This window comes from Acanthopagrus latus, chromosome 5, assembly GCF_904848185.1.
Source record: "Acanthopagrus latus isolate v.2019 chromosome 5, fAcaLat1.1, whole genome shotgun sequence".
NCBI lineage: Eukaryota > Metazoa > Chordata > Actinopteri > Spariformes > Sparidae > Acanthopagrus > Acanthopagrus latus.
Window position 1 is genome coordinate 2577539 of NC_051043.1, and position 13114 is coordinate 2590652.

The following is a 13114-nucleotide window of genomic DNA, read 5'->3' on the forward strand; positions in this document are numbered from 1 at the left end:
GTTCCCTTTATCATTCCATGTTATTTTACACATAGTGCAATGCTAATATTAAACATGTCTAATTTTATTTATTCTATAGTGCAGTTATTGATAATCCAGTATTTTTTTTTCTTAAATTAGACTTATTAGCAAATTGTTGTATTTTTAGTTGTAATGAAAACATTTAATTGCAGAGAATATTCTATACACATTGTAATGCATATCCCGTTTATTTAATTTACCAAACGTTTTAATCCACTAGAAGTATCACAAAATGTATTTGCTTAGTTGTAATTTCACCCTCCAGTGGCGCTGTTGGTATGTTGTGAGAGTGAAAGCCTAATAAACGAAGAAGAAATTCTCCGGAAGCTACTTTTTCTGAGCACGCGGTGTGTCCGGCCTTTCCAACGGGGCTGCGAGAAGGAACATGGTGAGGAGCAGTTGCTCGTCCATCAGTTTTGAGTTTTTCCCCCTTTATCTCAACTATACCTTCTTAATTGTGTGCCATTCGGACTCACAAGCTTCCCCCGTAGTTGATATTCCATGTGGCGATAAGTTGGCTGTCACTGGAACGGTAGAAAATGTTATATTATGGAGCGATGGCACGGACCGTTGTCGCTATCAAGAAATGCTAACCGTGAGCTAATGAAAATATGGCAGGCTATAGATGGCCTAGCTAAAGAAAACGCGATGGCTTCATGTACGGACAAGTATTTTTGTGAATACTGGTAGCTTTAATGAGCCATGTTATGTTGAACAGATGAAAAGTGTCGGAGAAAAATATAATTTTGACACGTTGTGTTCGCTTGGCTGACTCGTGTTGCGAAGCTAAGCATAGCTGCTGTATCTTAATGCGGATGCCGCCCGACACGGAAGATTTAATGCTTATGGTGCCATCATTTAAAAATATTTCTCTTTTGTCGGGGGTCAGGCCAAGATCAAGGCAAGAGATCTGCGGGGCAAGAAGAAGGAGGAGTTGCTCAAGCAGCTGGACGACCTGAAAAATGAACTGTCCCAGCTCCGTGTGGCCAAGGTTACCGGAGGAGCTGCTTCCAAGCTCTCAAAGATGTACGTACTGTGTGAGAGTGATGTAAAGTGACGCATGTCGGCACATTTCTAACGTCTGGACTTGATTTGCCCAGTTTTGACAGGATGTCTTGAAGATCACTACACAAACGGGTGTTTTTAGTTAAGGCACAGACAGGTTCATCAGTAGTATACGAGCCAGGAGGCTAGTGGCTCTACCAATGGCATGAACTGACTTAATATTTTACAGTGGCAGTATATCTAAAATACTTGCAAATGGTCCAAATAAGATAATCGGAAGTGTACACTTTTGCCACTAATGCATGTGTTTTGATATGCTAAACTTTGGTTCTCTAGTCAAAGATGATATTTGTGAGCTGATTTTGCTGATGCATTCACAACTGCTTACCAAAAGACTGAGACTTGAGATGACCTGAGTGAACATTGAGTGTTAACATGGACAGCAATAATTGTAATGAAGACATTTTGAATCAAGTGGTCACTTCCATTGCAAGTTTTACAATGTGCTTCCTCTGCATTATAGGATACATCCTATAGCTACACACTATTCAGTCTAGAGCGGTGTCTATTTAGCCTCATCATTAAAGGGGCACCATGTAGTATTGGAGGAGAAATTTAAGGCCAGAATTTTGATGTTATTATGATATACTGTCAATTAGACTGTAGTTACATGTGCGGAGCACCTACTCAACTGTAGAACAGTTGCTGTTGGTACCTCCCCATATGGTGATGTATAATTTCTGTACACCTACATTGAGGCTAATTCACCAGTACAGTAAACTCTGTGTAACAGGATCTGACTTTGTTTGTACGTTGCAGCCGTGTTGTCCGAAAATCCATCGCCAGAGTCCTGACTGTAATCAACCAGACACAGAAGGAGAACCTGAGGAAGTTCTACAAGGTGAGAGGAACCAGCTACATTGAATTGTACTAACATCTTCTCACTGAACCCACCCACGCACGTCTGCTTGGGACTTGAGCTTTTCCTCTTTGGTTCTCTAGTCAAAGATGATATTTGTGAGCTGATGATTTTGCTGATGCATTCACAACTGCTTACCAAAAGACTGAGACTTGAGATGACCTGAGCAATCCTTATTCTCAATGAGTGTTTACATGGACGGCAAAAATTGTTATGAAGACCTTTTGAATTGAGTGGTCATTTGCATTGCAAATTTTAGTGTATTTTTTTTCTCCCCACTACATCATGTACAAGTAGATTAAGATGGCAGGTGATGCATGATTTGATAACCCTAAAGCAACGCTCAGGGGAATGTCTACAAGGGGAAATTCGACCAGTATACTACTGTTTGGCCACTTGAAACAGAGATGGATAGTAGTGTCACCGTTTGATAAATGACATAACTAATGTGTAAATCTCTGAAAAAGCTGATAGGGCAGCCTGCTCTGACCTAAGTCAGATAAAGGTACAGGTAATGTTACATCATATGCAAAGGAATGTCTTGCATTACAATTTCAAATTGCAATTGATGTAAACATGGTCAATATGACAGTAATGGTCTCCTTGTGCATCATGTCATGTGAAGCTGGCTACCCACAGAAGAGTTTTGTTCAGCGTTCCATGTAGTGACTGCAGAATATTTAATTTTATACACCTAAAGCCTTGCATTGTGCTTACTGCATTGAGAAAACAAAACGCATGCAACCACACAACTGCATTTGTTTGGTGGGATCCTGGTTAGCTGTGCTCTGAAGCACAGCCATCTTCCCGGGTCCATGGATAGTTTGAAGTACAATGGTACTTCTTAACTGCAGCAGATTTACTGTTTCCTGTCCTTTTACTTATCAGTTATCATTCTGTAGTATTTCTGTTAAAATGTGTCACTGAGGGTTTTTTTTCCAGCTCTACTGAAAGTTAATTTCTTTCAGGGCAAGAAGTACAAGCCCCTGGATCTGAGACCCAAGAAGACCAGAGCTCTGCGCCGCCGGCTCAACAAGCATGAAGAGAGTCTGCGCACCAAGAAACAGCAGAGGAAAGACCTCCTCTACTCCATCCGCAAATTTGCAGTTAAAGCTTAGAGGCTTTTTCTATTGACAAAATAAAATCCGTGTAAAAGACCAGAATTGCCTGTTTTTGTTTTTTATTTATTTATTTTTTGCCCCCCCCCAACATACATGCTTGTACCCTGGTATCACTTGAACCAATCATTTAATTTCCTTTTTAAAGTGTATATAACAATAGGTTGTCATGTACATTTAGTTTTATGTTTCAGCTGTTACAAGACTTCATTCATTGTGGCTTTGGGCACAGATGTCCTTATTATGGCATAGCTGTGCCAGACTGGTATGTAAAGCACTATTCAGTCTAGAAATTTAGGTCTAATTTAATAAATATGCCTCTTCATTAAAGGGGTGATATGTAGTTTTGGAGAAGAAATTTGGACTTGGAAGCGACTAACAGCATGGTGATTGTAGGAAAGGAATTAGAATAAAGGTCATTTGTCAGACCAGGCATTCCTGTGCTGGCTGTGCTCAGGTCAGTGTCTTTCCAAAAGAACCAAATCATAGGTGTACAACCCTAGTAACCTGCATTAGAGGCTCAGGTGGAAGGATTTCTTTGCAGGAGTTGGGGCTTTTTGGCAGGCTGGTGTGTGTCTATTGTGTGTGCATCTGTGATGGACCAGTCAGAGGTGGGGAAACAAACAACTTACTTAGTTTGGCAGGGACCTTCTATTCTGGCTGGACAATGTAGTCTTAATTTTCTTCTTAACCATTTGGGACACCCGGTCTGCACTTTTCCCCTCAAGTTTCAAAATTGTAAGGGGGCCAAGCAAATTGGCCTCTAGCTTACCTCCTTTCTGTTGTTCCTGCCTAATATTCTTTTGGAGGACAAGCTCTCCAACCTAAAATTGTCCACCTGGCCTCTGTCCTCTTGCGTTTTTGGACCTTGTCCTGACTTCTCCTGATGTTTCCCAGAAATTTCTTGTAGACATGGTCCTGTCTCTGAAGGCCGTCGCAGGGTTCTTCCACATTAAGAAGGCTGGTGAGTCTGTTATGTGACCTGTGACAAATCATGTGTAGTAGTGTCTGTGTCTCTCTCACACACTCACACACAGCCAGAGAGAGAGTGAATGGTTAAAGTGTTGTGGTACCTCACCTCCCTCCCACACATCAAAAAGTATGGGATGTACTTTGTGGTTAATTGCTTCTTGGTTCGCAGGGAGAGCATAGTCGTCTGCAGATACTGGTCCAACTGTGTGTGATGATCCACGACCATTTTGTTCAGGTACCTAGAAATGCAGATATGACATTCATGTGCATAATAAAGCTGCTCTGCCAGCAACAGCAACTTAATGTCATATCGAACTCATTCCAGTATTGAAAACAAATAACATCTGTATTGTCCCATTTAATATCTGCACAAGGCCATTGGTCTGTGTATGGTAAGGTGAACAAGGACTTCACATTCCCAGCCTCTCGCGTAGTTCATAGTCGTTCTTCAGTTGATTAGTTGGATAAACATGACATAAGTAAGTACAGCAGTGTTTGCACACTGGGGACAAATGAGGCATCATTACTGCACCTTGTTAAAAAAACTCGTTGCCCTGGTCTGTTAGCAGTCTCTTAGGTGCACCAAATTTGTAAAAGAAACCAGGTATACAATTTGTCAACTCGACTGCTGTTTTGCGCTTCGTACACCTGTGACTGACAATTAACCAATGTCCTTCTTTGGATGGCAGTGTGTTGACTTGTGTTGGATGCTGTTGAGATGTGTGAAATACATGTCTGTGGACCTTGCAGAAGAGCACAGTGATTGACAACACTGACTCCTCACTGACAGTTCTGACCCCGGCAAGGATTTGATTCCAGAATCCAGGACACATAGTCACAATATCTCGAGTAATGATAAACAGTTTTGTGTGTACTCATTGTTAGACTACTTTATCCATCTCTGAGTGTGACTTTACCCGTTTACCAAAATCTGACATCTGTTTTTCTGTTTCCCTTTCAGATTGAATGCACCACATGCAGCATGTGGTATCATTCAACATGTGTTGATTGTCCCTCGACTGAGGGGGACTACTTTTGCAAAGGCTCTAAGAGCCTACAGTAATTTTTAGTCTGCCAATAAACATGTGCAGCATATACACATTGTATCTGTTCTATCAAGTTGTGATTAATTGAATGATGCTGAGTTAATATTGTGATTTATGCTCAAGCCCAAGGGTTGATCGCTGTATGTGGCTGAGGACAAAAAAGAAACATTCACAAGAAACTCACACTGGAATGGACTGACATATAATTTGTACTATCTTTAATTGTTTTTTTCTGATTTTAAATCCAGGCTGCTGCTGTGTGTTAAATGCAGCTACTTTTTGTACATTTTCATAATTACAGGGTTCTAAGTACATACATTCAGGACAAAGATATAAGACCGACAACATGCACTTTCGCACGATTTATTGACAGTGGCAATTTTTTTGGACGGGCATAGACACAGTCACCTACACTGTCACTGTGTGCTCTGTAGCATTTGTCCAACAGTGCTTTGCAGGTGGCAGACCCTGGCATCTCTGTGTGGATAAAAAGTGGTCAAGCCACATTAAAATGAATATACATATACATGATTTTGATCTTATAAGGAGGGCGATCAGAATGTTTTTCCTGGTTAGCCGACAGGGGATTCTCAAACCACACCTCCAGCACATCTGGGACCCTCACCAGTTAAAATGATCAGTTAAATTGTCGCACAGGTGCAACATTTTTGGTTGCTTCTCTGCCATCGTTTACAGTTTAGGCAAGTATCTGACCAGGTAAGAGCAGGCACTGCGCCTGTGTGTGTGGGGGTGGGGGGGGGCACTGCCCAATACGCACTGCGAGGGAGGGGGTCTGCCAGCAGTGTATGCACCACAGTGATTGACATTTCTCAGACGCTCCCCTTGGCTCTGATTGGTTGTGTAGATCCGGGAGCGGTGGATTCTTGCAAATCAAATTACAGCCACTAGTCTGTTCAGGTGCCTGCCAAAGGAGGGCATCACACCCTCATCTTATGTATTGCAAACATACTGTATGAAAACAAACGTGCTAACACTGACACCCTCTTGGGTGCTGTTTGTCTGTGGGACTGCCACGAAGCAGCCACACACCTTTTTAGCATGACCTCTGCCTTAAGTGAAAAACAGTGAGTGAGGATATAGGTTCATACCTATTGCTATAGAAAGTACATAATTGTATACATTTCCTTGTAACATTAAGAGCAAATGATTAATTAAAGGTAAATGTGGATGGACAGGATGCAACTGCAACACAAGGAAATATGTGAAAGGGCAGATACTACTGTATATGTTAAAAAGTACTATAATCCTATTGTAATCAGCATGTAATCTGATGAACAACCTCCAGCAATGTTCCTCAGCTGTTAGGTTGCATTCTGGGCAATGTAGACTCACATTATCACATTTGAATAGAAAAGTGGAGAGCAGTGAAAAAAAGATTAAGTTCACCCACATCATTATTTCCCTCTCAAATCATGTTATTCCAGCAGTAAGAAATCCACCCACTCGAGCCTCTAATGCAGGCTACTAGGGTTGTATGCCTGTGTTTTCCTGTATTTGGAAAGACACTGACCTGATCACCGCCAGCAAAGGAATGCCTGGTATGACAAATCACCTTTATTCTAATTACTTTCCTACCATCACCATGCTGTTAGTCGCTCTGTAGTCACCCAACAACACACAACGTGCCACTGTCCTCTGCAGTGTCACCATGAGCCTTCAAACTGTCTTACTCAGGCTCTCAGTTGGTTTTGTCATGTTTTCCTTGGCTCGCTCCCCTCAACCTAAGAGGTCAGGATGCTTCAAAGTAAACCCCTGCAAATGCATCATGAAGGATGGGAGCGGTGTGATCAACCTGAAAGCTATGGGAGATGCGGACGGTTTCCTGGGACGTCTGAAGCCTATGTCAGCAGAGAACATGCCAGTCAGTGCAGAGATCCTCCTGACCTTCAGCCCCTGCCAGCCTTTCTCACTGCCAGAGGACCTGACAGGAGCAGACTGTACTAATATTGCTGCATGCCTTATTGTCAGGTAAGGTAGATAGCACTCATTGTTGAGATTCACAATGCATGACCATGTAGTCTTAGACCTTTTCAGCCTTTTCAATGAAGCAAAACTTTGTTGGACATATTTGCTTTGTCAGGACTTTTACATACAGCTGTGTAGACAAACAGCCACACCATCACCTTCAATTTGCACCTCCTCATGTCTACTTCTCTGTTGGAGAAGTACTGCACGCTGCTTTGCACACAGATGGGACATCTTGACATCCCTACAAACATGTTTAATAAACTCCTAACTTACAGGATGAGGCTTGCGATATTCTGTTATTGTCAAAAAAAATGTATGATGAAAGACCAGAACCAACAATGTGATCATCTGTCTCTTGATGCTTTCTGACTCTACTACTCTGTGGCTCTTAGCTCCAAGCTCATTTGGTCCCACTGAAGTTTAAATCAATGATTAAACATTTGGTTACAAATATATTGTTGTTTGGTTGATTAGACAGTTTCTTAAATGTTTTTTGAATATTTTTTTTCCACAAATTTAAATGTCTTGAAATACACACAAACATAAAGCCAACATTTTGTAGTGATGGCATACGTGGAGGCAGAAGATGTTGTCTTTCAGTCAGAAATGCACACATCATCAGTTATTCTGAAGGTGTTTTTTCCAGGTAAAATGGTTACACAATGTTACTTTAATTTAAAACTGCTGAAAGAACTTGCATTGTGTCTGTCATCGCACTGCCAGACTCTTCAATTCATCCTCAGCACTCCACCAGAAGATTGAGGCATTAAAAATAACTATAATTACAATGCAGAAAATGGCCAATCTTCTCACTGATGCTGAGACTGTTTCGTAACCAGTTAAGCTTCCTTGCAGCATGTTTAATTGAGATGTCTTATATTTCACAGCAGCTATTGAAGGGCATTGGCCACTAAGGGGCGCCCAAACACACAATTTGAAACTGTGTAGACTCCTGTGGTTCAGTCACATTTAAAGTGTTGAACTCTGCAACGAAGAAACTGAACTGAATTAATTGTAGTTGATTGTTCTCCAGATTTACACACATTGTTTATTTTCAATCACTAAAGAAACAGCTGGGCCCCTGGCATTAACGTGCATGTTTGGGAGAATGGCAGCGGCATGTTTTTTAGATTGAGGTCAGCATTGAGTGTTTAATAAACACATTTTCATCAACACATATTCAACTTCATTCTTTGACAGAGATTCATCTTCTGTTATCTTATCTGTCTGCTTTACTCTTTTGACAGAGGACTTAAACATGTTCTTCCTATGTGATATGTTGTTATTTGAATAGGTATCAGAGGCTCAACAGCGACGTTAGCCGCTATATCAGCTATGGGAGACATGAAGGGAATGAATTCTACTACAATGACACCCTGAAGATGCTGTCTGTTTCATACTTTTGTGAGCTAAAACACAAACATTAAGCATTATTCATGCCACTGATCTTTTGTCACTGCAGTGTGATGACCTGATGATCATTGTTTTCCTTCCAGCTCATGACGAGCAGCCACTGACAGTAGTGCATTACCACTGTAATCCAAATCAGTCCGCTTCTTTCATCCGGGACCAGAGCCTCAGCGCTGAGGAGCCCCTGCAGATCTGGGTGGAGAGCCCCTGTGCTTGTCCAAATGCCTGTGCAATGGGAGATCTGGGTCTAGGCACCATCTTCCTCATCATCCTCTCCCTCAGTCTTGCTGCATACTTCATCCTTGGTAATGCTATTTATACATATTTACCCAAGATAATGCCACTAAAGCAAAGTGAAAAAAATGAGTCTAGGATGAATGTGTTTCCTGTTCCAGTAATCTACAGTCAATAAGTATAATGTAAACTATAAAACAGCATATTGTTCGACCACCATGGACTCCATGGAAAACTTTACTGCTTTGAGTTAAAAATGTAAGGAGGCATCTGTATTTATATAGCACCTTTCAGGTGCAAAAACACCACTCTTCAGGATGGTGTAACAGAACACAGTATGCATACACCAAGTTAAAAATGTCTTCTTCTGGTACCATGAATGAGCAAGTGATATTAAAGATTTAAAATGTGCTCAGCAAGTTTAATGGCAATTAAACCTTAACTACTGTTTACTAGTTTACTACTGCATAGAATGGTGTAGATTGTACTCCTTAAACTAGGAAATCAGTAAGCATTTTTTTTTAGAATGTGTTTTCAGTTAAATGTCTAAAATCAGGTCTGTGGTTGCTCCAGGCCTAAGGTTTTCTTCTACAATGTAAAATTCATCACCGGAGGAAGCTGCATGTCATCTGATAAACTGACTCCAGTGATGTCACTCAGTGGCTATATTGCTTAGTACTGTTGTTCTTGACCTGGTGCATACATTACCCACAATGCAACTGAACCACTGAGTGACATCACTAGAGGCCATTTATCAGGTGACACGCACTCTGGGGCCACAGAAGGCTTAACACTGCTGCCTTCACAGAAGCAGTGGTACTCCCTGAGACCTGTAAACACACTTTTATGTGGAAAATTGGTGGAATTACCCTTAAAGAAAACACAATGCACTCAACTCAGATCTCCACATGGACAATTTCGAGGAAGACGGCCTCATTCAGCGTGTATTGTGGCAATTTAATTATAAATATACACACATGGGGTTAACAGATGACCACAACCTGCCCTATACGTACCTCCAACAGTGCCTGTGTAATGTAGTTCACTGAAACTGTGGGTTTTAACCACTAATGATTGATCATCATGATTACAAACAATTACAAACTTTAATTTATCGTGTACCACCTCCTCACGCGGTACAAATCTTGATCTGGCTTGATCTGGCTGTATTTATTTTGGAAGCAAGTGAAAGATAGACACAACTTGGTTACAAAGTTTTTTGTTTTATTTCTTATTATTCAACACATCTGTTTGCAGGATGGATGGTAATGTAATGTAGTTGTGGCTATGCAGATCTTTAACCTTCCTCAGACTGTCAGACTCCTGAGTTCATCCTCTGCACCCTGCCATAAAAAAATACCAATGTAGGTATGAATCCAGCCTGCGGACAGGCATTAAGAATAACCATAAAGAAATTACCAATCCTCTGATGGTCTCATGTGCTTATGTAGATCATATAGAGGCATCAATATTAGATTGAGACCATTTCATAACCAGTTAAAAGTTCTTTTTCGAACATTTAGGGAACGGCACTGAACACTTCCAGGACATATTTTGTGTAAATGTGTGTCCTTTTTGACACACCTTGTAATGGACCAACATGTTGCTTTACAACCCTTCTAACTCACATTTGACTGTATGCTTTGCCTCAAACCAACCAGATGGCACTCCAGCTTTGGAAAAAAGACTTAATCATCTTCATTCCTGATTTTTGCTGGATTTCTTCAATTTATTTTTTAAGACTAGCCTTTTTTCATGTTGTCATGTTGTCATGTTGTTAGGGGTTGATAGGGTAAGTCAGATTTCATTTCTACGTGACTTTCATCAATTCTCCACTGTGTCGATAGGTTCCTGTGCTCTGAGGCCTTCCCGGAACAGCAGTGGAGTCCAGATCTCTCCTGAGCACAGCGTGTGGTGTATGATCTGCTACCTCTGTGCAGAGAGAAGGCCTACAAGACACTATACAGGCATGACACACTGTGACAGATAAGCAGCTACACACCTCTGGAACACTGCAAGAAGGCTCAGTATGAGCGTGTGTGTGTGTGTGTGTGTGTGTGTGTTTGTGTGCCTTTTTGGATCGTTTTGTGTCCATACTTTTAATACATTTACAAACATTAAAGATATTTGTCACACATTATTCATGAAGAACTTTGAATGGAATAATCGTCATAAAGGTGTAAATCCTACAAGACCTTTTGATGATATGTCCTGATAAGGAAACTGAGAACTGATGATTAAGTTTTAGTTTTTTCTTACATGTTTAGACAAAAAGTTGTTGTGTATGTAAATAGCAAATAAAAATGATTTATTGTAAAGACAGGATGTATGAAATGTCCTTATTACATTGAAAATGAATAACTTTTTCTTGTTTGAAATACTCATAGGTGATCATCTGTGGGTCTTTTGCAGAAGTGGAATATTTTCTACATTTGTTTGATTATAATTTATAATTAATTTGATAATACACCCATCAGGCATAACATTATGACCACTGACAGGTGACATGAATAACACTGATCTCTTCATCATGGCACCTGTTAGTAGGTGGGATATATTAGACAGCAAGTGAACATGTTGTTCTCAAAGATGATGTGTTGGAAGCAGGAAAAATGGGCAAGCACAAGAATTTGAATGCATTTGATAAGGACCAAACTGAGATGGCAAGATGACTGTGTCACAGCATCTCCAAAACTCCAGCTTGTGTGGGGTGTTCCCGGTCTGCAGAGGTCAGTATCTATTAAAAGTGGTCTAAGGTAGGAACAGTGGTGAACTGGCGACAGGGTCATGGGTGGCCAAGGCTCACTGATGCATGTGGGGAATGAGGGCTGGCCCAAGTGGTCTGCTCCAACAGATCTGTTGCTCACATTGTTGAAGAAGTTAATTTTGGTTCTGATAGAAAGGTGTCACAATACACAGTGTATCACAGTTTGTTGCATATGGGGCTGTATAGCCAGAGACCAGTCTGGGTGAGGTAGTGAGCATCAGAACTGGACCACAGAGAAATAGAAGAAGGTGGCCTGGTCTGATGAATCACGTGGATGGCCGGGTCAGTATGTGTGTCGCTTACCTGGGGAGCACATGGCACCAGGATGCACTATGTGAAGAAGGCAAGCTGGCTGAGGCAGTGTGATGCTTTGGGCAATGTTCTGCTGGGAAACCCTGGGTTCTGCCATCCATGTGGATGTTACTTTGACATGTGCCACCTACCTAAGCATTACTGCAGATCATGTCCACCCTTTCATGGAGAGAGTATTTCCTGATGGCTGTGGCCTCTTTCAACAGGATAATGTGCCATGCCATAAAACAAAAAGGTTTCAGGAATGGTTTGAGGAGCACAGCAACAAATTGAGGTGTTGACTTGGCCTCCAAAACTCCCGGATCTCAATCCAGTCGAGCATCTGTGGGATGTGCTGGACAAACAAGTCTGATCCATGGAGGCCCCACCTCACAACTTAGAGGATAAAGGATCTGCTGCTAACATCTTGGTGCCAGATACCACAGCACACCTTCAGGGGTCTTGTGGAGTCCATGCCTCAAAGCAGGGACGTGCACAGACATTTGGAGGGGCTATTGCTCTAACCTGGAGAAAGGGCACCACGCCATACTATTTGTTTGTTTTGTTTGGACCGTCAGATCTGACATTGCATTCACACATTTGTAAGTAATCAATTATGAGTGTAAAGTCTTTTCTTGTTTATCTTTTTATAGTGATATTTATAGCATATTTCTCCTCATAACACTGTTGACATGACCCTTTTATAGTAACTCACTAACACTCAGCTTATCACCCTCATTATGTAGGCTACCTGTCTGATGTGTTGTGTGATGCTCCGCATGCTCTCCTTTTATATATATATATATATATATATATATATATATATATATATATATATATATATATATATATAGATAGATAGATAGATAGATAGATAGATAGATAGATAGATAGATAGATAGATAGATATAGAGACGTATATAGAGAGATAGATAGATATAGAGATATATATATAGAGAGAGAGAGCTAGATAGATATAGAGATATATAGAGAGCGATAGATAGATATAGAGATATATAGAGAGAGATCGATAGATAGAGAGATATATATAGAGATAGATAGATATAGCGATATATAGAGAGATAGATAGATATAGAGATATATAGAGAAATAGATAGATATAGAGATATGGAGAGATAGATAGATATAGAGATATATATATAGAGAGAGATAGACATATATAGAGAGAGAGATAGAGAGATATAGCGATATATAGAGAGATAGATAGATATAGAGACGTATATATATATATATATATATATATATATATATAGATATAGATATAGATAGATATATAGATATATATATAGATAGATAGATAGATTTTATAGATAGATAGATA

At 40.5% G+C, this 13114-nt stretch overlaps 2 protein-coding genes across 3 annotated transcripts; both read left to right on the plus strand.

The window, feature by feature from the left end:
• The first annotated feature begins 267 nt into the window (after nt 1–267).
• rpl35 (ribosomal protein L35) lies at nt 268–3108 on the plus strand. The gene is made up of 4 exons (XM_037099440.1): nt 268–409; nt 911–1047; nt 1846–1927; nt 2914–3108. The coding sequence occupies exons 1-4, from the start codon at nt 407–409 to the stop codon at nt 3061–3063; spliced, it is 372 nt and encodes a 123-aa protein (XP_036955335.1). The 5' UTR covers nt 268–406; the 3' UTR covers nt 3064–3108.
• Nucleotides 3109–6738: 3630 nt separating this feature from the next.
• LOC119019899 lies at nt 6739–11027 on the plus strand. 2 transcript variants are annotated; one of them, XM_037098856.1, is made up of 5 exons: nt 6739–7070; nt 8138–8206; nt 8365–8474; nt 8567–8785; nt 10562–11027. In XM_037098856.1, exons 1-5 carry the CDS (start codon nt 6751–6753, stop codon nt 10702–10704), a joined length of 861 nt encoding a protein of 286 aa, XP_036954751.1. In that variant the 5' UTR covers nt 6739–6750; the 3' UTR covers nt 10705–11027. The 2 variants fall into 2 exon arrangements, with proteins under 2 accessions (XP_036954751.1, XP_036954752.1); XM_037098857.1 differs by lacking the exon at nt 8138–8206.
• Nucleotides 11028–13114: the final 2087 nt, after the last annotated feature.